This window comes from Sphaerodactylus townsendi, linkage group LG15, assembly GCF_021028975.2.
Source record: "Sphaerodactylus townsendi isolate TG3544 linkage group LG15, MPM_Stown_v2.3, whole genome shotgun sequence".
In the NCBI taxonomy this organism is placed as follows: Eukaryota; Metazoa; Chordata; class Lepidosauria; order Squamata; family Sphaerodactylidae; genus Sphaerodactylus; species Sphaerodactylus townsendi.
The window spans coordinates 10595925-10623760 of NC_059439.1; the positions used below are offsets into that span (position 1 = coordinate 10595925).

General features: G+C 48.1%; 1 protein-coding gene across 1 annotated transcript in view; it reads right to left on the reverse strand.

Annotated features, from left to right (window-relative positions):
- The window catches only part of ASIC2 (acid sensing ion channel subunit 2), a 571394-nt gene that overhangs the window by 21657 nt on the left and 521901 nt on the right, over window positions 1-27836 (reverse strand). Inside the window, exon 3 of the mRNA XM_048516919.1 lies at window positions 15839-15966. Coding sequence (XP_048372876.1) covers window positions 15839-15966 — 128 coding nt within the window. The remainder of the gene's footprint in view (window positions 1-15838; window positions 15967-27836) is intronic.

Consider the following 27836-nt stretch of genomic DNA (forward strand, 5'->3'; position numbering starts at 1 on the left):
CTCCCTTTGGGAGTCCATAGCTTTGGATTCCTTGAACCAAACCTCACCAAACCTGGGTGATATCATCAGGAGAGTCTCCTGAAAAATCCCTGAAATTGTGGTGCTGCTAGCGGCTAACCTAAAAACTGCGCCCCCTGCAGGCCAAAAATGGAAAAAAACACTGAAAATACAAACAAAATCCCACACACGAACCTGCATTTTTGGTGCCTACCACAATAGGGCGCCCTGGGCAACTGCCCACTTTGCCCCAATGGGAGGAACGCCTCTGCTAGGCAAGGTCCAATTTTTTTGTATTTAGAAGAGACTGTATTTATACCCTGCTTTTCTCAACCATAACAAGCCTCAAAGTGGCTTACAAACTCCTTCCCTTCCTCTCCCCACAACAGACACCTTGTGAGGTAAGTGCGGCTGAGAGAGTTATGAGAGAATTGTGACCAGCCCAAGGTCACCCAGCAGACTTCATGTGAGAAAACAAATCCACTTCACCAGATAAGAGTCTGTCACTCGTGGGGAATCAAACCTGGTTCTCCAGATTAGAGTCTACCTGCTCTTAACCATTACACCTTGCAGGCTCTCACTGACTACAAAAAACTATTTTGGGGGCTCTCCTAAGACCAGAGGGGGAAACTGGTTGAAATAAGTTTTGCCTTATATATAAGAACTGTCAGACCTCAGATCAGTGTGGTACATTGATTAAGAATGTCAGACTAGTATCTGGGAGAGCTGGGTTCGAATCCCCACTTTTGTCACGGAAGCTGACTGGGTGACCTTGGGCCAATCATTCTCTCTCATTCTCTCTCAGCTTAACCCAACTCACAGGGTTGTTGTGGGGATAAAATGGATGAGAGAAGAATAATGTTAGATGCTTTGGGTCCCCACTGGGCAGACTGGTGGGGTACAAATGAATAAAATAAAATGGCGTGGGCCCCTGAGCGAGGCACGAATGCCTGGCGGCGGGAGCGAGATGAGATGCGGCAGGAGATACACTTGATACGGTGCAACATGGAACTCCTCTTGGTCCACACTGAAGCGGCAGAGCGGGATCCCCAGCCACCGCAGCCCCCACGGCGTCGGCGTCGGTTGAAGGCCCGTTTCAATGGGAAGACAGAGACACTACCCTACTTCCTTGTGCAGATCGAAGCGCTTATGGAGAGGTGCGGTGGTGACTACGAGGACGAGATCGAGCAAGTACATGAGGGCAGCGGCCGGCTGGTACGTGGGACTTTACGAAGGCCAGGCACCAGAGCTGCATTCCTTCTCCCGCTTCATGTTGGCACTGCGGTGGCAGTTCAAGGATCTGTTAGAGGAGGAGAAGGCCCGTGCCAGATTGTGGCAGATCAGGCAAGGGTCCCGGTCCATGAGTGAGTACGTCTCGGAGTTCCACCAGCTAGCCGGGGTGGTCCAGGATTGGCCGGAGCAGGTGAAGATCCACTTCTTCCAAGAGGGGCTTCACCCAGAGGTGGCACAGTGGGCCATGGTGACTGCGGAGCCGACCTCCCTGGCAGGTGGTACACGCGGGCAGGCGAGGCAGAGGTCTGCCTGCCCAGAGTGCAGCTACTGAAACAGTGGGGCAACCCCCCGCCCGCTTCTCCTCATCCCCCACCGGGGGGCACTTCTCCGGCTCACGGTGGCAAGGAGGCAGCAACAACTGGGACTTTGCCTGAGTTGCGGCGGAGAAGGGCACAAAGCAGCCATGTGTCCTAGCAAGAAGCCCAACCCTCCGGTAGTCCCTGCCAATGGCACAGCGAAGGCCAGGATGGCTAAGGGTCCAGAGAAAAAGTCCCTGTTCAAGAAGGGTTCGGGACTACAAGTGGAGCCGCGCGAGGCGAGTTTGGCCTCCCAGGAGGCGGGTGGCCCCGAGTCCAGCCAGGAGTCGGAGGGAAATGACAGCAACCTGGCCTGAAGTGCGCCCGATGCCAGGTCCCTTCTAAGGGCACAGAACTGAGGGTGAGTGGAACCAACAGCCCGTTCCTTCTTTCCATGACTGTGTCAAATCAGACTTGTGGGACTAGTGTGCAGATGCAGGCACTTGTTGACTCGGGGTGCATCCACTGCCTAATGCAGCCATCCCTAGTGGCCCAGTTGGGGCTACAGTGGGTTCCACTATGCTGCCCTATCCTGTTCAAGCAGATGGACGGTGGTACATTGGGGGGCGCACCGGCCATGCATCGGAGGTGGCCAAATATTCCCTGGTCTAGGAGTGCCTTGGCTATGGGACCACGACCCCGATATCTCCTGGTCCTCCAACTCTATCTGATTTGTTGACCCCCCTTGCGGTGACCATCTGTCCGGTCTTCTGCCACTGTGGGCGGGGGACTCCCATGAGGTGGCTGGGAGTGCGCTGAATGTCTCGGCCATCCCTCGACCACCTCCAGAGGGTGTTCAAGTAAACAGAGTGTGACAAACTACTGCTCCACCATAAGTTTGATTGTAAGATCGAACTACTGCCTGGTGCTAAGCTCCCAAAAAGCCATCTCTACCCCATGAGTCCATCGGAAGCCCAGGCGCTTCAGGAGTTTTTGGACAAAAACTTGAAATGGGGTTTCATAAAACGGGTGACCAGTGATTTTGCTGCTCCCGTACTGTTTGGGCAGAAGAAGGACGGCTCCCTTAGACTGTGTACTGACTATCGGGGACTGAACGCAGTCTCCGCGTGTAACAAATATCCGTTGCCCCTGATCAAAGACTTGCTGAGCTGTCTGGGGAAGGGCAAAATTTTCACTAAGTTGAATTTGCGGGAAGCCGACTATCGGGTGCGGATCACCAAGGGATATGAGCACCTGACAGCTTTTAACACGAGGCTGGGCCAGTTTGCCTACTGCGTCCTCCCATGTGGGTTATCTGGGGCTCCCGGGACTTTCATGTGTTTGATAAATGACGTTCTCCAGGATTTTCTGTTCAAGGGGGTGGTGGTGTATTTGGATGATGTACTCATTTACTCCCAGACTGTGGAGGAGCACATTAAGATTGTGCGGGCTGTGCTACAGCGGCTCCTCGACAATGACTTGTTCGTAAAACTTTCCAAATGTGACTTTCATAAGGAGCGGCTGGACTTTCTGGGTTACCGGATCTCCAGCCAGGGGCTAGAGATGGACCCGGGTAAGGAGCAGAATGTGTTGCAGTGGCAGGAGCCCCGAACCAGGCATCAGTTGCAGTCGTTCCTGGGCTTTGCCAATTTCCATTGGGACTTTATTCCTAACTTCCCCTCACTGATTTGCTGCTCACGAAGGAGAAGGGGCTGGTGGCAACCAAACTTTCAGCTCCACTGCTGTGGTCCCCAGAGTGTGGAGCGGCCTTCCAGGCGCTTAAGCGTGCCTTCACGTCAGAACCTATCCTACGCCTCCAAGCCCTTTACTGTGCATGTTGATGCTTCGGACAAGGCTATGGGCGCTGCCCTGCTGCAGAAGAGGAAGGATGGGAGGTTGTATCCCTGTGCCTATCTCTCCCGCAGTTTTTCGGAGCTCTCTCAGCCCCACCTACCTCACAGGGTGTTTGTTGTGAGGGGGGGAGGGAAAGAAGTTTGTAAGCCGCTTTGTGTCTCCTTACAGGAGAGAAAGGGGGTATATAAATCCAACTCTTCTTCTTCTTTTAAAAATGAAGTAAATGAAGTAAATAAATAATAAATTAATAGACTAACATGTGGAAGAACAGACACAGGTAAATGGCAAAGAGCAGGTGAGGTGCTTAAAGTGGAGGGCTCTCTCCAATGCAGCTGTTCCCACAAGAAGTCCTTCTCTGTGTCTCGGCTTGTGTGAGAATGGCACAGCAGGCACAGACGTACCTGATGGCTCATCAGTCCAATTTGAAAGATGTCCCCTGTTAAAACAGACTTGCCAATCACTGTGAGATGTGTGCAAACTTTGCGTCTATCAATGCCTGGGAAGGAAGCGATCGCTCCTACGCTTGCCTGTGCTTGGACCACAGATGGGAGCTATTTGCCTGTTCTCCTCCCTTACCCCTGCCAAGTCAGAATGATGCCATTTTGTTCAAGATGAAAATACGAGCCAGGAATCCAATGTTCATTAAGGAGACACCAAATGGGACCACCTGAAAACAGAGCTGCTTCTCTGCTTGCAAGATGTTTAAATGCTTCCCCTTCTGCAAACCTTGGCCCCCCCCCCCCCCCCCCGCTTGCCAATCAGGCCATCCTACGCTGCAGCAATTGGGAACAGAGTCCTGCATTTTGCCCCCCCCCCCCCACCTTCACAGTCTCACAAGGGAGACAGCACATATGGCGCATTTGAATTTCCTCCCTTCACACTTTCATCTCTTTGGGGAATTTAATGTAGCACGCTCATAAAACTGGCATGACTGCAAAGTCCCAGAGAGAAGCTGTTTTACATAGTCTCCAGAATCGAGGAGTGAAATTGTTCTGGATGGAACCGCAGCAGGCAGGCACGGATCACTCAAGTTTGGTGCTTCGGTTGAGAGCACTGGACTAAAATTTGGAGACCTGGGTGCAAACCCACACTCAACCGTGAAGCTTGTTGGGTGCCCTGAGGACCGTCACATTCTGTCAGCCTCACCTTACCTCACTAGATTGTTGTGAGGATAAAATGGGCACAGGGGAACCACATGTGCCCCCCCAAGCTTCTTGAAGGAAGGCTGGGATAATGTAAGGGTGGGGGCTAGTGCGCTCACCCAGCCGTCTTGACCTTGGCAGATTCCTCGTACTGGGCTTACTGCCCGGAGAACTGACCTTGCTATGCTTATCATATATGTTTGAAGCTTACTTTTGCTTTCCTGTGTGAACCTTTGCTTGGGTCTGTGTAAGGGGGAGGGGCAGTGACTTCGTCTGTAAAAACGACAGCTCTAGCCGAGGGGGGTCAGTTCTCGCATTGCGTGTATTGAGACCATTGAAGTTTATGGAATAAATGAACTGATTTAAGTTGCTTTGTTTCAAGTCCTTCTGAAGTTCCTTACATTATGCGAGAACCTGGGCAGACATGGTGCGCCAGCCCCAAACCATCGCTGAATGGATTACAACAGGTAACTTCATTGCATCCCGTCTTAATCGATCCAAGACGGGAAAAGCCCCTCCAACCAAGCCAACGGGAAGACCCGCCGCCGCCGCTCTGCCTAAAAAGACCACAACAGGACCCCCCTCTACAGAGTCCACATCCGATCGTCGCCGTCGTCTTGGCTTATGCTTGTATTGTGGGGGCCCAGGCCACCTGGCAGCCAACTGTCCGAAAAAACCCAAGGCACTCCGTCCCGCGCTACAGCCACGGAGATCCTCAGCCAGGACCGGAACCCGTAAACCGGGTCCGAAGGAGCCTCAAGGAGCTGCCCGCAGCCTGGCTGATGACGCCCAAGATGACAGCGAAGAGATCGATTTTGGAGGAGTAAGCCTTTCATCAGACCCAGCTGACAAGAGAGACGGGTAGCGCCTGACGCTGGGTGAGTGAAGGGGCCCCGCTATAACTCATTATTATGACCACTTTAACCAATTTCCATCGCGAAGCACACCCATATTTTGGCCCGGGCTTTGGTGGACTTCCAGGCTGCTCCCTTAACTGCTCTAATGAGACTCCTCAGGGTAGCCCGAACAGTTAGGACTTTCGAACGGATAGCGCTAGCCAAGCTTCCATCCCTTTTTTACTCAGATGGATGGCCAGCCCCTTGGGGACTGAGTGGAGTCCGGCTCACTTCAAGACCCAACCAGTGCTTTTACGTTGTGCCGAACACTGGGAGAGGTGCAGCTTCATATTGGCTCCAGTCGCCAAACACCCCATCGTTTTGGGTATGCGCCTTGGCTCTTGTCCCATGAACCCACCATTTTCTGGGGAGCAACGCGTTGTTCGATTCCACGGACCGCCTTACTTTGTGAGGGTCATATATGCATGAGGGGAACCACCTGACAGAAACCCTAGAATCTCCAACTTCACAACATTAAACGCTTCGCTCCTTGAACTTGCTCCGGAGCCCTGAACTGGCTTGGGATCCCGAAGCAATACTGGGATCCTGGCTATGGTTTTGAAGAACAGGAATGCGATCAGCTTCCCCATAGAGACATCGGAGTTGCAAGATCCCTTCCTTTGGATTTCCGGGGGCACAACGCTGCTCGAAAGGAGAATATAACGGATGAGCCCCGGCCGGAACAAAAGGAGCTCCGTGCTTTCCTTGATAAAAATCTTGCTAGGGGTTTCATTCGTGCGGGCAACCAAAAGCACCCACGCTGCCCCCGTCTTGTTTGTAAAAGAAAGATGGTTCCCTGCGCCTTTGCACCGACTCATTGGGGTTTAAACTGCCGTCTCACTTTCCAACAAGTACCCTTGCCTTTAATTAAGGATTTTGCTTGATCGGCTTCTGGAGTAATGGGACGCATTTTCACCAAATTGGACTTCACGTGAGGCTTACTACGGCGAGTAAGGATTGCTAGAAGGTTACGAACATTTAACAGCGTTTAATACTAAATTTGGACAATATGAATATTGTGTGTAATGCCATTCGGATTAGCCGGAGCCCCAGGGGCTTTTTTCATGTCTCTGATCCAATGATGTCTTGCAAGACTTTTTTTATTCAAGGAGTAGTAGTGGTATATGTTGGATGATGTTCTTGATATATACTGCGCCAAACAGTGGAAGAGAGTTAATAATATGAAAAGATTGGTCAGGGCTGTGGCGTTGGGCAACGATCTACTGGACAACTCTCTGTTTGTCAAGTTGTATCAAAATGTGTGTTCCACGCAGACATCCCTGGACTATTTGGGTTATCGGATATCGGCCTGAAGGGCTAGAGATGGATCCTGCCAAGGTAGCAGCGTTCGCTGACTGGCCCGTCCCTACCACTCGTAATGAACTCCAATCTTTCCTGGGTTTGCCAATTTCTATCGGAGACTTTATTCCCCAGCTTTGCCCAGCTGGCCCCAAGCCATTAACGAGATCTGCTACGCACTACAGGAAAAGGTCCTCGTGGGCATCCAAACCCAGCTCCCCTTCCCTGGACTGAGGGATTGTCAAGAGCTTCCTTTCAGGCCCTCCTTAAAGGTTGCTTTCACTACTGAGCCCATCTTTAAAACACCTGGATCCCGAACTTGCCTTTCATGAGTACGTAATGTCGAATTAGCGGATGATAAAAGCTTTGGGGGCTGCCCTCTTGCAGAGAAATAAAGAGTAATAAACTTGTCCACGTGTGCATTGCTTTGTCAAAGAAACTTTCTGGCCTACTGAACTGAATCTGGACGGTAGGGGACAAGGAGACGGCCGCCATAAAAGAAGCTCTTTCTACTTGGCGGCACGCATCATTCGGCTGAAGGGGGCTGCCACCCCGTTTCCAGGAAGTATGGTCTGACCATAAGAACCTAGTTGCCTTGTCTACCCCCCACTCAAAATGTCAGCTAAAACAGCTTCGCGGTGGGCCGCATTTCTTCTCTAGAGTTTAGCGTTTACAGTCCATTTTTTCCCAGAGCAACAGCAACAAGTTGGTCGATGCTTTGTCCCAGCCAGCCGAAGGGGTGGACACCTCCTTGCGTGACACCCCTCGAACTATCCTTTCACTCCTCCAGTTGGGGCTGGCGGTCACTTTCGATCTCAAACGGCTGCCTCCCTGCCTCCCCCCAGTGGGCATTCCAGGACGATGGTGTAATGCGCTGTTTCTCCGTCTGGGGCTAGAGGAGGCGGGACAACAGGACATCCCGGAAGAGGAGTCGGACCCTCTCTTATACAGTTGCAAGGCGGAGTTTGGAAGGCGGAGTAACTGTTGGTATGCGTGCCGCCTTCCCTACACAAGCAGAGTTCTGCTGTGGCAGGGCATGATGCCTTTCGCCAAAGCGGGGCATTTTGGATTTTTGAAAACCCTACACTTACTCAGGCGGCAATTTTGAGGTGTGGCTTCCATGCGCAAGGATATTGAGTCTTACATTAAGGGGTGTCCCACGTGATAGCGGAAGCTTTCAAGGGAATCCCCGGGAATCCCTCATGGACTGTTGCATCCCATCCCTCCAGCTGCCAGACCTTGGCAGATCATATCCATAATGGACTTTATAACAGATCTACCTGAGAGAGTCATGGGAACACGGCCTCTCTCTGGGTAGTGGTGGACCTCATCTTTCCAAGCAAGCTCACTTCGTTCCCTTCGCCCCACCATCCCGTCGAGCGCCTAAGCTTTCAGCCAAGTTGTTTATTCAACGTATGTGTATGCGCTTTGCACTCAGCTCCGGAGAGAGTAATTTCTGATAGGGGTCCCCAATTCATCTCTAAATTTTGGAAGGCGTTTTTTTGGACATTCTGGGAACCACCGCGGCTGTCGCCGTACCCTACCACATCTCAAAGTGATTTGACCAGGACCGAATGGACCCAACAGAACATTGGAACAATATCTACGCTTGTTACACCAATTACCATCAAAACAACTGGGCTTCCAGCTGCTCCCCTTCGCTGAATATGCTTTACAATAATGCGCGGTGCACAGTAGCACCAATAAAACGCCTTTTGAAATAGAAGTGCGTCTGGTCGCTCGTTCCCCCCTTTACCTTGAACTCCCCGACTTCTGCGTTGCAGCCCCCTGAATTTGGAGACTGGATTAAAGTCCCTAAGCGGAGGGTTGGAAATTCTGTTTCCACTTCCCTTTCTCAGAGCGCCAAAGAGGCTCAAAAATCCAAGCAGACAAACATAGGGGTTGATTTCCCCTTACAGAGTGAGCCTGGAGCTTATCTTGGTCTACCAGATACTTGAGAGATGTGCACAAATATTCCAAGCTAGGCAAGAAATTCATAGGCCCATTCAGAATCTCCCAAGTCATTAACGGGGTGACCGCGCGTTTGGAACTGCCTAACTCGATAGAAAGTAACATTCCACCCTGTCTTTCACTCCTAGTCTACTCAAAGCAGGCTCCTCGCTTCAGATGCCTGGTAATTCGACCCAACGGAGGTTCCCCGTCACCGGGTGATGCGTTGATGGCCACAAGCATTACGTAAATCGACTGGCTATTCTGGACTCTCGCTTATGTTCGCAATGCGACTCCAATATCTGGTCTCCTGGGTGGGATACCCCTCTGGTCATAATCAATGGATTTATGTGGAGAATATTGATGCCCCCCCTTTGATTGCTGCTTTTCATAAAGCCTTCCCTCGCAAGCCTGGGGGAGGGGGTTTCTTAGGGGAGGCGGAATGTAGGGGTGGGGAGCTAGTGCGCTCACCCAGCCCGTCTCGACCTTGGCAGATTCATCGTACTGGAAGCTTACTGCCTACAAGAACTGACCCTTGCTATGCTTATCATATATGTTTGAAGCTTACTTTTGCTTTCCTGTGTGAACCTTTGCTTGGGTCTGTGTAAGGGGGAGGGGCAGTGACTTCGTCTGTAAAAACGACAGCTCTAGCCGAGGGGGGTCAGTTCTCGCATTGCGTGTATTGAGACCGTTGAAGTTTATGGAATAAATGAACTGATTTAAGTTGCTTTGTTTCAAGTCCTTCTGAAGTTCCTTACAGATAATGACCTAAATATATCTGAATGTTTTCACCCCAAAATACCTCCCTGCATGTGTAAATTTGTAGAATGTCAGGTAGGTTTGTTTAGTTTTCCATCAACATGCTGTTTTTCTTTCAAGTGCAAGGATGGATTTCTAGGGGAGCATTCGAACCCAGAATTTCACTTCACCCTTCCCAGGGAAACTTTGACCCTCCGTTCTATTCACTGATCAATTGGTCCCAACAAAGAGTGAATGAAGACAGTGCTGGGAAGAAGCTTGGCACCGAAGGAAGTGCCATATCCCATTTAACCCCTCCCCCCCTTCTCTTCACCTCAGTTCTATTCTTTTTCATTTTTGCTCTTTGCATCTTCCCTGGGCCTTCTGACCCTTGATGAGCAATGTGGGATAGCCTTTGCCTCCCTGCCAAACTTCTCCCAACTTCTCCTAGAAGTCATCCTCCTTAAAGGGGCCAGTTCACACACATTTACACGTGTTGGGGGCATCAAATTCTTTTGTTACAAGGGCTGGATATAATGTGGCCACCTCAGCTTGTCCCAGAATGGCACTGGGGAAAGGTGCTTGGATGGTTGGGAGTGGCTGCAGGGTCGGGGGGCTGACTTGAGAAGGCTTATCCGGCCCATGAGCCAGCTAAGGGAACCTCCCATCACTCTGGATCTTGGGAGCAAAGGGGTTTTTCTTGGCTTAGCTGGCTTGCAGGCCTGCTGAGCTACTCAAGGGGCCGTGTCCAGCCCCCAGGCCTCATGTTTGACACTCCTGGTGTACGCAGTTTGGGTCCAGGGTCTCCATGTTGTGTCCTTGTAACAATTAGGCATGAGTTCCTCCGGCCCCATGCATGCAATGAGTAGCCATGTCCCTTACAGGACAAATACCACTCTTGAGACTGTTTCAGGCTGGGAAAATAGTGAAGGGACAGAGGAACACTGATGTCCAATTTCCACAGTTGTTACAGTCGTGATCCACAGGGGACACCATGTATGCTGGAACTGCGGAACTGATAACTGACTGTTACGCCAGGTGGGGATCCCATAAGCACGCTGTGTACTTTATGGAAATGTGTAAATTGGTAATGCCACCTAGGGCAGAGGGGACAACTCAATTATCCATTCCCTCTAGAAAGCAAGCACCTGATATCCTTCTTCTTGTTTTTTTGTTTTTTTTTTATGGTCTGGATATTGCAGAAACATTTGGCAGGATGACTCCCAGGGGTACTTTTCAGCCATCCCACCCAATATCGCCCAAACAGCATCTCTAACCTGTTGCTTAATTGGAGCCTCTTAAATTTTTATGGCTGAGCTGGCAGTAACGGCTGTTCCAGGGAGGCTCTTCGTCTTCCTGCAGCAGGCCTGCTTCTGCTACTGAAAACGGGGCTGTGGGAAAGGAAGGTTTTCCAACCCCCAGCAATCCCTTCCACAGTGGTACGGCACAGACAATTCACAGTGTATCGATCCCAGATAATATGATTTCGAGCCACTTCTGTCCCTCCAGCTGGTGTGCACCTGGTGTGGTTCCTTGCAAATTCTGCTGGGTTTTGCTAGTGCTTTTGTACTGGAAGTGACAGGAGCTGTTTTGCTTGTTCTTGCAGGTGGTGGACAAAAACATCTGGCTGAGTGAGACAAGAGTTCACTGCATGTGATTTTGCAACTCTAGTGAAGAAACGTGCTGTTCTCCACCACCCCTGCCACCTTATTATAAAGTAATGAGGACAAACTGCACTGGACACAGCAGAAAACAGTCAGCCGTGGCCTGGCTACTGTATTCTTCTGGTTCAAGAAGCCCGTAACAGCATCCCATGGGGAAATGACACACTCAGAATGCTAGCAAATACGCTGGAAGGAATGTGGTACTATTACTGCGTTGATAGACAGATACTCTATTTATGTTCAGTGATCCATAATAACAAATAGCAGTGACAACTGGCCTAAAAAGAATAAAACGCAAATCATCATACCTAAGTCATTATAAAATTAAGTGAATCAATAAAATTGATTAAAATCTTAAGATTCACAAAGAATTTTCCCAGCAATCATAGTTACCTTGAATCAACTCTGTTTGGTGCTCCAAAATTTGTACACTATTACAAAAAACTTGGCCACCAGCTTTGCACTTGGTGTAGAATATTTGTTCCAGTTGACGCAGGGTAAACAGAACTTGTATTATTGTACAGCTGATTGTATGTAATCTCATTTTTACTGCACTGTTTTCTCATTTTTGTGATCTGGCCTTGGCATTATGTTACGCCATGTCCTACATGGTTTTTTAAAAATTGCACTGTTTTCTAATTTTTGCTGTCTGGCCTTATTGCATTATTTGCTTTATGTCTCATAGTTTTTATTGTGTTGTTCTAAAACTTTTGCAATCTGCTCTGAAATTCAGTAAGAATGAAGAGCTATCAATAAAGCTATGGCAGCGCAATTCACTGCCTCCAGAGGGCTTTCCAGTGATGCAGGGAGGCTGAAACAACAAAAAAACCTCCCCGGCTGCCTGAAAGACATCGGGGAAAAAACAGTTATGCCACTGTCTTTCCTGCTGCCTGTTGGGAACACCTCTGGAATGCCCACAGTTGTGTCAGCCTCCACGTTAGGCCGAGGCAACTCTGGAAGCGGCGACCAGAAGCGGGTTGGGTGCTGTGGAGCTTTGTGATGCCTGTCTGCCTCCCTGTTTGCCACTTACGCCAGCTGGGAGAGCACAGGTGTCAGCATGGGCCTGCACCAACTCCACTAGCCATTCAGCCCCTCCCCATCTGGATGGGGCTGTGAGTAAAAAAAATAATGTTTGCTTTGAGTTAATTCATTGCCTAATGGGGTATTACAAGAATGGGACACATCGAAAATTGCAGTGGAAGGAAATCCTGTCCTGTCAATTCCCCGCTCCTCCGCATGAATCGTGCCGGGTGACCTTTGGCCGGTCACAGTTCTCTCAGAACTCTCTCAGCCCATGTGGAGGGAGGCAGTGGCAAACCACCCCTGAATGTCTCTTGCCTTGAAAACCCTACAGAATAAATCAGCTGTGACTTGACGGCACACAATCCACCCACCCAGACCTTTGTCCTACTCCCATTCTTTTCTTCCACCCTGCCCATTCTCTCCTTAAATACCCCCTTTGTTCTGCAGCTTGTCTCTTCACTTTCTCATTTCAAAGCGGATCCCAGCCACACGGGTCTTCTCCTCCAACAGCTATGCAGCCACCCTGTCTTTCAGATATGCAATTTTTATGAACGTTTCCTGAAGGTTCCCTTGAACCCCAAAGAGACAGCAGCACGCAGCCAGCTAGCTGAGCATTCTAACATAATTGGTCCTAATTGGAAGTGGGATGATCTTCGGTGCCCTCCCAGCTCATTTCCAAACTTTTAATGTCAAAACTGGAAAGTCGATGAACAGTTAATGGGTGCAGGTTTCAAAAGTGTGTTTTGGGAATGTGGATAGATGGAGAAAATAATCAGTGGAGACCTGCACATGTCCAAATGTTTGCAGATTAAATTAGCATCAATGCCACAGTCACTGGCTCTGAGATTCAGAGGATGCTGCGTGTAGCTCCTCTTGGGGTGCACAGAGGTAGGGACAGCCCAGCTGCTAGGGGGATTGAGGTGGCTTGGCCCCAAGTGTCAGACTCCGGGGTACAATTCAAGGGCTGTAAACAAGACTGCAATCTTTCACAGTCATCCTGGTGCCCGGCCTGCAAATTGTCTACTTGTCAACCATTACACCAAGGGCATTTTCAGTGGTTGTCTCTTTCCTCTGCAATTTGCTCCCTGGATAATCCTCAGATATGAAGAATCCTTCAGCATTCCACAGAACAAGTCCAGCTGTTTGGTTTCATGCGGCCTGTGGCTAACAATACAAATTGGGGAGTTGCTTTAGTTGTTTTTAATTGATATGAGTCATTCGTTGTTCAGTTGATGGTTTAATTGGTTTTATTGCTCTATTTCTTGTTTTCATTTGCATAATATCTGAATGTATTGTATTTTCAGGAAGAAGAGTTTGTTTTTAGACCTCACTTTTCTCTTTGCTAAGGAGTCTCAAAGTGGCTTAAAACTGCCTTCCCTTTCCCTCCCCAAAACAGGCAGTTTGGTGGATTCCGCATGGGCCTGTAAACCAGCAGCACACCAGTATAAGTAATGCCGGTGGAGCTCTGGGGCCATTCACACACTTCTGTGCGAGCAGCCCTGGAGCGGCCGTGGCCCTCAGAGGCACCTTCGCATGGAGGCGTCTCCGTTTGTCATTTGAACTTCCCTTCCTTGTGTAGCTCTGCAGGGAGGAAGGGACACATCCCGTCCCATGGCCGTGGCAATGCCCGGGGGTTGGAGGGCAGGAGGCATGTTCCTTCCTCCCAGCAGAGCTACACAGGGAAGGGAAGTTCAAAGGACAAATGGAGGCGCCTAAAAGCGGCACCTCCAAGCTGGTGCCATTTGCATGGCGCTGGCGGGAAAACGCTCCTGTTGAAAAGACTCGCTAATTGAGCGAGTTTTGAAATTAGTGTTTTCCTGCTGGGTGGGGGGGAGCACAGTGCTGCCTCATTGTAGAGGTGGCAGCCGTGCAAACAGTGCCGCAGGGATGGCGTTGTTCCCATCCCTGAGGCGTTGTTTTCGGCCCAAGCAGAATCTACCCTTGTGAGGTAGGTGGGCCTGAGAGAGTTCAAAGAGAACTGTAACTAGCCCAAAGTCACTGAGCAGGCTTCTGGGGGAAGAGTGAAAAAAACAAGCCTGGTTTACCAGATCAGAGTCCACCATTCATGTGGAGAGTGGGGAATCAAACCCAGTTCTTCAGATTAGAGTCGGCTGCTCTTAACTACCACATCATGCTGGCTCTCAAACATATTACTGTATTTTTAAATGTTGTAAGCCACTCCTAGTTCCCTGTGAGGAGAGACTGCAGGGCATAAAACATACATATAAACAAATGAAAGTGCTCACCAGATTGGACAGGGATGCCCAGTGCTGGCAAACAATTTAGGGCACCCTCTGTGACATTACTGTGCCCAGCGTCCCCTTATCCCTGCTTCCACTCATAATCTGCTGCTTGAAGGAGGGGGCATTGCACTCGAGGTGCTGACATCATATCAAAACGTCCATGTATGAGGCATTACCAAAAAGATGGGCAGAAAGAAGGTATGGGTTGATAGCAGCCACATGATCCCCATAACATCCAATTAGGCAGACACAAAAATACTTTGGCCTGAAGGGTTACACTTGCACTACCAGCTGGCTGCTGCACGTGGTCTTGGGAATATTCATAGCAACTCATTTGTAGGAACCTGTTTTTGCAAGCAGATCATTTTTGCTAGGCCAGGCTGAAAATCCGCAAGTGCCGTTTTTCACAGGCAATTCGAAATGTGCCGCAGGTCAGGTTTGAACATGCAAAATTTGTTCTGCGGTGCTCAGTTTGTTTTTTGATCTTGCATTCCAATCTGCATATCTGGACTTTTGTCATTTCATTGCTCCATTTGACAACTGCAAATCCAAAGTCACAGGACAAGATAAAACTGACTTCAGCTTCACAGAATGAGGATTTTAATGCACAGGCTGGAGAGTGGCATTGGGACACCTGAGGCAGAAAAGATGTATGTGCAGTACCTTTTCTATGACAGGAGGTAACAGGAAGAAAGTAGATTCCTTTGAAATGTGGTGTTGGAGAAGAATTTTAAGGATACTGTGGATCACCAAAAACCAAACATCCTCCCCCCAAATAAGTGACATCTAGATCAAATCAAGCCTGAACTGTTCCTAAGAGCTAAAATAATTAAACTGGAGCTGTTGTGCTTTGGACACATAATGAGAAGACAAGAGTCAATGGAAAAGACAATAATGCTAGCAAAGTGGAAGGCAGCGGGAAAAGAGGAAGATACAACATGAGATGGATTGACTCTATAAAGGAAGCCACGGCCCCAGTTTGCAGGGCCCAAGCAAGGCTGTGGATGATCATACGTTTTGGAGGACATTGACTTGTGGGGAAACCATAAGTCAGAAGTGATTTGACCACACTTAACACACATATACTCCTTCACAATCTCCCTGAAGATTGTGCCTCACGAATCAGCTCTGCTTATCTCCCAAAATGTGCATGTTGAAGAGACCACCTCACCTTAATTTACAGTTAATCCAGAGTCCCTACAAGGAGCCCACAACCAGGAGCCCTTCCTCTTCCCAACTCCAGAAGGCATCGACGCAGAAAGCCCACTGGGCTGCATGCAGCCAACTTTTTCACTCAATCTCACTTTCTTTTCCTCATGGCAGTTTCTGTTCAACATGACTTTTGCCACGTTCTACATGCAAACTCTATGGCCCCCAGCAAAGTGACCATAGGACAGGGGCTCCGTTTAGTGGTCTAAAAACATTCCCTTCCTTCCTTTTTTACCACAGGAAAAGCAGGCTGAACCTAACCTTGTGTGTTTGTGTGGAGAAAGCTGAACTTACCCTTTGCTCTTGTGTGGCTACAAATGTCTGGAATCCAGGTGCCACTCCAAAACCAAGCTCTTGGACGAATGGCGGTTCAGACTGACTGTGGATCTGGACTTTGACTCCAGCTTCAAATGTAGTTTCGTCTGTCAGGAGAACAAGAAAAGTTGCCTCAACTTGGGAGTCTTTTTTACCTTCAGGGCTCAACCAGCTTCAGGAGCTGCCAGCTCAAACAATAATGCTTCTGCACCAACAAGTCGAATTTTGATAACCCATAAAAGGCGAACCAGCTAGCCTGAAGTTGCTTAGCTTCCAAATTATATTTTACGTTGGCTACTCATAGGGACGGCCAAGTGTCATGCAGTAACATAGGAAGACAGAACTGACAAATACATGTAGTGCTCAAAAGGGGCCAGGGTGGAAAGGGGAATGGATCTTGATATATTTTGAGCCTTAGATTTCCACCAGGAGTACAAGATATAGCAAAGGACGCCAACCTTTTCATCAATACAAGCTACTTCTTAGTAATGGAAAATATCCCAAGCTAGTTCCCCTTTCCAGCATATTATGTAGAAACAGCACTTATATAGGAAGAACACCAGAAATGAAGCTACCCAGATAACAGCACAAGGAAAGATCCTGCCAAATAGCAACTTAAAAAACAACAACCCTAGAGCAGATATTTTCATGATCTATCCCTGGATCTTCTCTAGGGGTTTCACAAGCCATTTGATTGTAGCCAGAGAGCTACTGGAAGACCATAAAACTGTTGACCCCCCCGCCCCCAGCCCCCCTCCAGGCTAAACAAGATCAGTGACACATTGCTGGAAGGGAGTGGTTAATCATTTCTCTGATGCCATTTTCCTAATCTCCTCCCCTACTGACCTCAACATGCCTCATGGGCGAAATATACAGGCAGGCTCGAGTAGCCTAGTGTCGTGTTAGGATCCAGGAAACCCAGATTCAGAAATCCACTAATCGCTATGCAGCCCTCTGGGAGACCTTGGAGCAGCCACACTGGCTTGCCCTAACCTAGCTCTCAGGATTGTTGTGTGAACAAACAGGGGAGGACCCATGTACATTATTTTGAGTACCTTGGACAGCTCTGAGTGGGGAAACATCTGGAGATTTTAGGGGTGGAGCCTGGGGAAGGCAGGATTTAGGGAGAGAAGTGACCTCAGCAGGGTTCAGTGCTGCCACTGGAATTGATCTCTGTCTGGAGAGGAAATGTAATAACGGGAGATCTCCAGACCCCACCTGGAACTTGGCAACCCAAACCTCAGAGGAAAGGAAAGGTGACAAGGTACTAAAAAGACAGATAGAAGGCTTTATGTTCCCCCTTCCCCGGCATAGCATAAACAGCAGTTGGAAGCTAAAGGGTTATTGTTGGAAGGAAAACGACATGAGAGGAAAGCTTAAATCTTCCAAGACTGGGTAGTGTCAGGGTGGCAGCTATGGGGGGGTGGGGGCAGGTTGGCTGCCTGGGGAACTGTGGCTTTCAGCTATGCAATGCTTTTGCTACTCTGTCTTTTTCCACAACTAGCTTATCAAGTAACCTTGACGGTCTGGAGGTGTTTTAAGGAAATGTTCTGCTGAGGGTTTCACATGTGGGGGGAATGAAAAGTACAATCCATAATAGCACTGGTCTGAGAGCTTGAGCTCTCAGGCTTCTGTTTCTTTCCTGTCACTTGCAATAAAGCTTTGAAGTTTTCAGGGTTGCCTGGTTCATTGTCAGTGCAGGGGAGTCCTGACATTAAGCCTGTTCTGTAACAGTGCTACACTTCATGCACCCATCGCCTACTGAAGTTGTGCATGTTTTATCAACGATACTAGCTTTTATTCAAGGTCTAATAGGGGGATCCATGCCCTTGGTTCCTAGCAAGGTTATGGAACAAAGGATCTCTGAAATATTGGATGGGGAGAATGAAGCTTTGAAGCCTGACACCACTTCAGCTGCTCCTCTGATAGAGCAGTCTGCATCCCACCAAAGTGCCTTTGGATTCGGAGTGGGGCCATCTGCCCATTCATCTCCTTTTCATAGAAGGAACTGGTTTCGGGCGCCAACAGGAGGACTACAGATCTGTGCAGTGGACGGTTGTTAACAAGGAAGTTCCAGTGGACTGGTACTCTTACCCAAGTGACCAACCTGTGGATTACAAACAACCCATGGATTACAAATCGTTGTACCCATCAGACCCTGGTGGGATCGGCTGCCCTCCACCTCGGTGGGGCCCTGAAGAGTTGGACGCACACCTGCAGTCTTACTGGCCAGAACAGACCCGCTTGAACGAGGATCGGGCCCAGCAAGCACGTTGGCGTGCCCAACAGTGGACAGCCCCGACAGTGGACAGCCCCCGTGAGCAGGGATCCAAAGCCGTGACAAATGGAGGTGATGATGGCAGTTGATGCCTGAGAGGAGGAACGATGGGATTATGAGCAGCAGTTCAATGAAATGGAGAAGGAAATGGAGAAGCTGCAGACCAGGGCCCTGATGGCAGAACAGCAGTTAACCCAGCTCATCAACAACCCAGCAAGTGGGCAAGGAGCTACTTTGTCCCAGACAGGCAGGTGCAGGAGCTGCTGACGGAACGGGAGCCCAAGGGGTTCCGCAGGTGGTGGTTCCAGAGATCCAGATCCTTCCTATGCCAACTCCTGCCCCAGCAAGAAAATGGATGTCGGTGCACTTTGATGGATCACCCCACCAATTACCATTCTTTCTGGTGAAAGTGGATGTTCATATGCAAGATTATGGACGTCAGTACCAGAGTGAAAGGGAACATGTCCATGATGTGGGACCCCTCCTAGAAGGTCTGGTGGCCCAATGGTATGTGGAGTTGTTCAACCGACAAGCTGAAGAGTTACGCGCTTTGCCTCGGTTCCTGAGAGCACTCCGCAACCGTTTTGAAAACCCGCTTATGGGCAAGCAGGCCAAACGTGAGTTGATGAAGATGTGCCAAGGCAACAAGCAATTTGTGGAATTCTTGGACCAATTTCGTGCCATTGCAAGCAGGATTTAGGATTGTCTATGTGTTCACTGAAGCATAAAACCCAGAGCTCTTAAAATGGGCCATGATGGGAGGCAATCAAACCAACCTGGAGGAGTGGATCCTGTTAGCTGGAGATACTGATGCTCGAATGACCGTGGTGAAATCCTTCGACACTAAGCCAACCCTGCCCCGTTGTTCGACTGCTCCAGTTGGGACCTCTAGTGCCCATAGACAACCACCGCACCTCCAGCTAGGAATCTACTTATGCCCGTAGAAGAAGGTTGGGGCTATGTCTCTACTGTGGTGACAACAGGCATCTGGCAGCAACCTGCCCAGAGAAACCTGCTCCTCAGACAGCTGCTCCACCATCAGCCAAAAGTCCCAGCATGAAACCAAGTAAAGCCAAGCCCAAGAACCCCAAGCTCACCATGGAAGTCGACCCCTCCTTTGCCGATTCGGAAGGGGGAGGGAACTACTTGCCAATGCCCCGGGCAGCGATGAAAGCAACAGCTGATGAGGATGGGGTGAGTGCTGGCGGTAAACCCACTGTACTGTCACTAACTATTACCAATCAGCCCCAAAATACCAGGATGTTGGTGCAAGCTTTAGTGGACTCTGGTTGCACTTATTGCTTTATCCACCCCAGTGTAGTTGAGGGGCTTGGATCGGAATTGTTTCCATTGCGGCCTCCCATCCAGTTCACTCAAATGGATGGCAGCCCCATGGTTGGTTTTCCCTCACATTTTAAAACTGCCAAAGTACTTCTCCAATGTGCCCAACATTGGGAACGCTGCAGTTTTATTGTTGCCAATGCCTCCAAGTACCCCATGGTTTTGGGCATGCCATGGTTATAGGAACATAATCCATTTTATGGGCTGATCGCATCATTCATTTTACCAACCCCCCTTCTGGAGGCCACATTCATGAAGTCCCCCCTGAGCCTCCAATTATTGGACAAGCCAAAAGTCTTCGAGAAACAAATCGCCCCACTATTCCAAGTCCTTATCAGGACCTGCAGACAGTTTTTGAGGAGCGAGAATGTGATACGCTGCCACCGCATCGTATCACGGATTGTAAAATTGAATTGATACCTGGGGCAAAACTACTGAAGGGGAGATTGTACCCCCTGAGTTCTAATGAGGACACTGCTTTACGTGATTTTTTGGAGAAAAATTTGGCTAGGGACTTCATCCAGAAAACTACCAGCAGCTTTGCCACTCCAGTCCTGTTCGTCAAAAAGAAAGATGGTTCTCTTCGCCTCTGTACTGACTATAGGAGGTTGAATGCCGTATTAAATTCCAATAAATATCCCCTCCCATTGATCAAGGACTTATTGGCCAGTTTGGGAAAGGGACATATTTTTACTAAACTGGATATTTGGGAAGCCTATTACCGAGTCCAGATTGCTGAAGGTTTTGAACATCTTACTGCTTTTAACACCCGTTATGGCCAATATGAATATCAAGTGATGCCCTTCAGGTTAAGTGGAGCTCCCAGTGTTTTTATGAGTTTAATTAATGATATTTTACATGATTTATGTTCAAAGGAGTTGTGGTATACTTAGATGATGTGCTCATTTATTTAGAAGATGAACAATTCCACATACGTTTAGTATGCAAAGTACTCCAAAGACTATTGGACAATTCCTTATTTGTCAAGTTGTCCAAGTGTGCCTTTCACCAGACTAAGTTGGACTTTTTGGGTTATAGAATGTCAGCTGCTGGGTTGGAGATGGACCCAGCTTTGGAGGACATCAGAAAATGGATGGTCCCCACTACCAGGAAGCAACTGCAATCCTTTTTAGGTTTTGCTAACTTTTACCATGACTTTATCCCAGACTTTGCTAAACCTGGTCTCCCCCTTACCCATCTATTGCGGACTAAAGGAAAGGGTCCTGCAGCCACCCGCCCCGGGGTGTTGCTTCCGTGGTCTGAGTCCTGTCAGCAGGTATTTGACTCTTTGAAATAGGTGTTTACTACAGAACCAATTTTAAAGCATGCTGATCCATCCCTGCCTTTGTTGTCCATGTGGATGCTTCCAATAAAGCGCTCGGGGCAGCCCTACTCCAAAGATGCTAGGAAGGCCACCTATTCCCATGTGCCTACCTATCTAAAAAATTCTCTGGTTCTAAATTGAATTGGACTGTAGGGGACAAAGAAATCAGGGCCATCAAACAAGCTCTTGCTATCTGGAGGCACTGGTTACAGGGAGCAGAGCACCCTTTTGAAGTCTGGACTGATCATAAGAATTTGGCTGCTCTCAGTACTCCTGGTCGCTTGTCTGCTAAACAGCTCCGCTGGGCCAATTTCTTTTCCCGTTTCAAGTTCACGGTGCATTTTTTTCCGGGCAAATCTAACCGCTTGGCAGACGCTCTTTCCCGCCTCCCGGATGAGTTGGGCGGGGAGGCGGGGTTATGGGACTCTCGTATGGTTCTTATGCCTGCCCAACTGGGATTGGCAGTCACTCGTTCACAATCCTGCCCCTCAAAGCCAACCCAGACTCAGGTTGCTGATCCGCCTTGCCAGCTTCTTTCTGCATTTTTGGAGATGGGAAAACACCTGTCCTGGTCGAGGAGGGCGATGACTCTCTGTTGCTATGAGATGGGTTGAGGAGGTGGGGCGACTGCCTCTACGTGCCACCCTCCTTATGCAAGCAAGTTATCCAACAGGGGCACGATTCCAAATCGGCAGAGCACTTCAGCTTTGTAAAAACATTGAATCTAGTTAAAAGGCAATTTTGGTGGCGCATCATGTGCAAAGACATTGAATCATATGTGAAGGGGTGCTCTGTCTGTGCTATGGCAAAAGGAATTCCAGGCAAACCGCAGGGATTACTTCAGCCTAGAGAATGGACCCTGGAAAGTAATCTCGATGGATTTTATTACAGATCTGCCTGAGAGCCAGGGCAAGACAGTGATATGGATGGTGGTGGACTTGTTTTCTAAACAGGCACATTTTATTCCTTGCTCCTCAATCCCATCGGCCCCACGATTGGCTAAACTGTTTATTCAGCATATCTACCGTTTACACTCAGCTCCAGACAAACGCATATTAAATTGGGGGCCCCAATTCATTTCCAAGTTCTGGAAGGCCTTTCTGAAGTTGCTGGGTGTGGCTCAGGGTCTTTCATCAACTTACCATGCCCAATCTGACGGCCAGTCCGAACGCTCCAATCAGACATTGGAACAATATCTAAGGTGTTATAGTAACTACCACCAGGACAATTGGGTGGAGCTCCTACCCTATGCTATTCACAGTAGTACAGGAAAAACTCCATTAGAAGTAGTTACTGGACATTCCACTAACCCCCCCCCCTTTTTTTTTTGGCCAGCAAACTGTAGAGCCCCCCTAAGTTGCAAAACTGGATTCAGCAGATTGTGGATGGATGGGATCTGATTTTGAAAGACTTGCAGAAGGCTAAAGATTCCCAGAAGAAGCAGGCTGATAAGCACTGCAAACGTTTCACTCTAACTGTGGGGGATTCGGTCCACCAAAAATCAAAGAGATATAGTAAATATACTAAACTTGGTCATAAATACCATTCAAGGTGGTGTGAGTAATCAACGATGTGACTGTGCAACTTGATCTGCCTAAAACATTGCATAAAATACATCCTGTGTTTCATTGCAACCTCCTCAAAAAGGCCCCACCCCCAGATGCGTGGCATCCTACGTCTGCTCCTCCTCCTCTGATGGTTGATCAGAGGTGTTTTAGGGAAGTGTTCTGCTGAGGGTTTCGCATGTGGGAGGGAATGAAAAGTACAATCCATAATAGCACTGGTCTGAGAGCTTGAGCCTCAGAACAGGCTTCTGTTTCTTTCCTGAAACTTGCAATAAAGCTTTGAACTTTTCAAGTTTGACCGTTTCAATGTCAATGCAGGGGAGTCCTGACAGGTAGAACACTGGAATTTTGAAAGTTTTATGTTGATAAGACATAAAGCTTTACCAACGCTAGTTTTAACAATCTTTAAAAAGCCCCTGAGGATTGTAAATGCTTGTGCAACAAGGGCTCATTAGAAACTATTGAGCACCTTATTTTTGACTGTAAGTTGTTAGATGCAGAAAGGGATAATTTTATTAACCCAATATTGATGAAATATCCTGGAAGAGAAAGGAAAACTCTCATCTCAATTTTGGTCAGTGGAACAGACAAAGAAATAACAGCAAATGTAGCCAAGTTTGCAATATTTGTATTTTAACATCAAACTATGTTTATTTGTATATGCTGGTCTCTGACTGTAGTCGAAATAAATATATACACTGGAATTTTGATGGTAAAAACTGGGACACAGATCTGTGCAAAAACTTTTTTTGGGCGGGAAGATTTCACATCATGCTTTTTCAGATTTGAAGCAACATCTATTCCTCTCTCCCACCCATTCCCAATATATAAGTATCGGATTTACTCTCAGCAAGCCCCCAGGAGCTCTGTGGTGTCTTTGGGTTGCAGATGACAGGGATGTGGGATTCTAGTGTTTCTCTTTCATATTCTGGCAACAAAGACCTGCATTAGTTAAAAAAATAACAACAACACTCCAGATCAATGTTTGGTTAAATCTGCTTGACACTCAAGCTTGCTTTTCATTTGGATAATTCTAGCCATTCGCTCACAAAACGGAGCCAAAAGCCGGCAGGGGAAAGACAGAGGCATTTCGAGTCCTCTTGTCGCCCAAAACTTTTTCACAAAGGCTTTTGTGGCTGTGGCACAGAGAATAGCCTATTAGCACATAACCTTTTCAAACTTCTGCTTTCTTGTCTCAAAAGTACAAAAACAGCTTAAAGATAAATAAGATTTTTTTAAAAGCCTCCCTTACATAATGCCAAGCGGCTTCTCCGGCAGCGTGCTGCTTCCGTGAACACCAGCAGAGGCTGTGCGGTTTCTTTTTTTGGAAGGGCTTCCAACCAATCTGGAGTTGGCACTGATCAATCCAAATTGGCTTTGAACCTCAGTCCCTTTCAATCAATCCTTCTAGCATTTAAGTTGAGCCTTCTTGCGGGGTTTCATCCTGTGCACGTTTGTGTCGGGCAACAACATACTCTGTCCTCAGCTTTGGGTGGGGGGGATCTGCTTCTTCTTAGATGAGCAGATTTAAACTTACAGCTGGTCATCATTATTTTTGAATGCTGGTACGATGGCTCTCCAACACCCAAATGTACATAAATATTTAAGCCCATTCATTAATCAGTGGAGGAAGCTGGGCGATAAAGATGTGGCACAGTGGAAGTCCAGAGCAAGGGGACAGACAGTATAATGTCAGGCCTGAGCCATGCTCGGCCTGGCATCTCGCACATCCGCACCAAGGCCACAGCTGGCCTTCCATTATCATTGCCTGGGGCTAGGAAGGCCTTTCTGTTGCTTGCTTGTGGCTAGTTGAACAGGCAAACCACTTCCCTTATCTCCAGCTTCCTGGAGGAGGGAAGGGTCTGTCACTCTCACCACAATGCTCCTTTCTCACTGTCTTTCTTATGCTGATGTTTTGGGAATGCGAGGGAGGGGGCATTAAGGGATGAGCCATGTTGCAATGTTCAGGTATATACTGGGGTTTAGGAGACAAAGCGCTAGCTTTGGCTTCCTGGTCCTGGGGCTGACATAGTTCCAAAAAAGCTCTTGAAACTTTACTGAGTCTTGTTTGCTGACTGGAGTACCAGACCCTGACACACAGGGAGGGTTTAAACTTCAAGCCTGTGACATATTGTCAGACCTGTGAATACACTCAATGACCAGCCCTGGACTTCATGAATTGGAAAACCGTGGACTTTGGTTGAATTGGAAACCATGTGCCTGGCTTTGCGAAAGCCAGTTCTAAACCAACGTTCAAACCCCCACAGCATAACCCCTCTGAATCCAACCCCCAACCTGCCCCTTCCCATGTAATGCGAAAGTGGGGAAAGTGTGGGAAAGCGAAAGTAGTGGCCCTCTGGCTGAGGCAACAGAGATGCTTCTTTCATCTAAGTACCGAGCAGACAGAAGGGGAAGGAAAATAGCCCAGAGCACAGAGGCCTCTTTTAGGTAACCAGAGCCTAGCAATGAACACCCAGAGCCAACCTGACACATATCAGGCTTAAGGTGAGCTGGGGTTCAGGCCCTGAACTTGCTGTTTTATGCTGGAGTCTAGACCTAGATATGGAAAATGGAGACGACTGCATGTTCAGTCGGAATGGCCCTCAGTTTGACAGGAGGGAGGGATGCTCAGGATGATGGATGCTCCCTCATACCCAGGTGTCAGCATATCTCCTATTTCTGCCAGTTGGCCTTGTGGGCCTGGTTTAGCTCTTATCTGTGTGAAATACCTTCTGTCCTTTGTATTCTCGCTTTGATTCTGTGGGAACGGGGTTGGCGCCTTTTGGCCGGGGGGGGGGGGGGGGCAGGGGAATTTAAACCCAAGCTTTGCTTGTGATCTTCAGAAATCGTCTATTACTGTTCCTGATCTTTAGTATTCCCAATAACCATCTACAGTTTCTTTATTTTGGACTGAAGTCTGACAGAGTCCAAGGCTCCATGAGAACTATCATGTCCTGTTTCCAGACAGGTTGCAGAAACCAGATAGAAATAACTGTTTTCTCCCTCTCTTTAATTCTATGCTTGGAGGCACCCAATGAAGTTGATGGGCAGCAGGTTTAGGACAGACAAAAGGAAGAACTTCTTCATTTGACCAGTAATTAAATTGTGGGATGCACTACCAGTGGACATACTGATGGCGATAAGCACAGATGACTTTGGAAGGGCACAGGACAGATTCATGGAGAAGAACCAAACAGGAGTACAGAAAAATGTGATTAAAACGAAGACTGAAAGCTGGCACAACAAAGCATTGAAACTTTGAAAGAGGAAATTTAATCACTGATTTTAGCCACTCATGAGCAGACAATTAGGACAAAAATGAACTAGGCCAGAATCGAAAAATCCTCAGATGATGCAAAATGCAGATGGTTCAAGGAAGCCGACAAAACTGTAGATCTGAGTACGTACTCAGCTGCTGCATACTGAGTACGTACTCAGCTGCTGCAAAAAGATTACCTGGACTGAGTACAGAGGCACAACTCAGTGGCCAAGATGATCCACTGGGATTTATGCAAGAATTACAACATCAGGATGGCTAAAAACTAGTGGGAACACTGTCCGGAGAAAGTCTTGGAAAATGAGAAGGCCAAGATCTTGTGGGACTTTCAAATCCAAATCCAAATGGACAAGGACATCACAGTGATTGAGGACAAGAAAGTGACCATCATCGACATAGCAATACTTGGTGACAGCAGGGCCAGTGGAAAAAAAACATGAGGTCAGTAAATACCATGATTTGAAGATTGAGATTCAGCTATTCTGCCCCCCCCCCCCCAGTAGCACTGTCCATGATTGGCTGTGATCCCACTAATTAAAAAATGGCACCAAAGTATAAGGTAGTGAATGCCCTGGCTGTGAACAAACAGGATGGTTTTGGCTAGTGGTGGACCCCCATGACATTTTTTCCTCTGCAAGGATGCTAGAGTCGGTGTGATGTAGTGGTTGGAATCCCAGACTAGGATCTGGAAGACTCCGGTTTCAATCCCTACCCTGCCATGGCAGCTTACTGGAGAATTTTGGCCCAGATGTTTTCTCTCACCCTCATATATCTCACAGAGTTTTTGCAAGGATAAAATGGAAAACTAGGTGAGCCACTCTGCGCCACCACTGATGAGACAGGCCAATGAAGTACAATAAGTGAAGCAAATAAATACTTCACCTGCTTCACCTGGCTACACAAGCAGAACCGCTCCTCAAGTATTAGGGCAAATATGATCATTGGTCTGACTGCCCAGGCCAGCTTTATTTGTAAATTTTATTCTCTGCCCTTTGGGAAATGGAAGTTTATTTCACTTCAGTTCTACAGTTGACTGGTTTTATTCTTGTAAAGTGACTGCCTGGTGCCTTCTCTCCCCTTTTTCTTCCTCAAATAAAAGCCCAGATTCCTGGTTTATCAAGAGGATGAGGGAACTAAAGGAAGTCAGTGGGTGATATCTAAAGTATTGCAGGCAGAAGACTTGTGCCAGATCAGATAGAACACAACACGGAGCTCATTTTGAAAGCCTATGAACTGACAAAGAAAGGTTTTCTCCATCCCCCCAGCTATCACATCAGCTGTTGTATCTATCTCATCCAGCTAAATTATTTAGGGCAATCCGCAGCTTAATGACTCTTAGGGTGGAGTGGCTGAAGAAACGGCTTGGTGGTAAACTGTGAAGTTTTTGCATGCATCTTTACAGATGAAAACCTCTCTGAGCCCATCTGGCTTGGATGCTGGTTTGGCTGAAGATCAGGCAATGGAGAAGTCCTAGCCCCATCTTGTCAGTTTGTTATGGTCAAATTTCATCTGATCTTTCCACTAATGAGGTTCTGAAGGCCCCTTGTAAAAATCTGGCGAGGTAGTTTCAGTTCTACATGCAAAGACGATGGGTTGGATCCAGCCAGCTTTTCAACTGGTGAAAAAGAGAAGTTCCCCTTTGATCTCCACAATAGCTATGCAGTGGATCACGGGGCCTGCACAGAAAATAGTCACATGGGATGAGGACTATAATAGAAGAGAACTGAATTAAATCAAGCAAGAAAGCTTGCTGGATCTGCAAGGTAATTTTTTGCAACATGTTGAAGGAGTCTGATCGGAGCATAGCTAGATGACTATAATGTACTTCATGTGGGGCTAAGCGCAAAGACAACCTGGAAATTTCAACTGATTCAAAACAGTGCCTAAAACATGTCATTTTTCACCATACCATTCCAGTCTTGGAAGTTTTACATGGTTTAGGAACCACATATTTGAAGAACCGCTGCTCCCTGTACAAGCCGCTGCATTTGCACAGTTTTTTTAATCTGTGCAGTTTTCTAATTCTAATTTCTAATCCTGTAACCTCAGTCTAAGAGCCGCATGGCGTAGTGGTTAAGTGCTTGCACTGCGACTCACACAGTCAGGAGTTCGAGCCCCCTGTGGGTCAGATATCCTGGCAGCTGGTTCATGGTCAACTCAGCCATCCATCCATTTCTTGGTCAGTAAGTGAG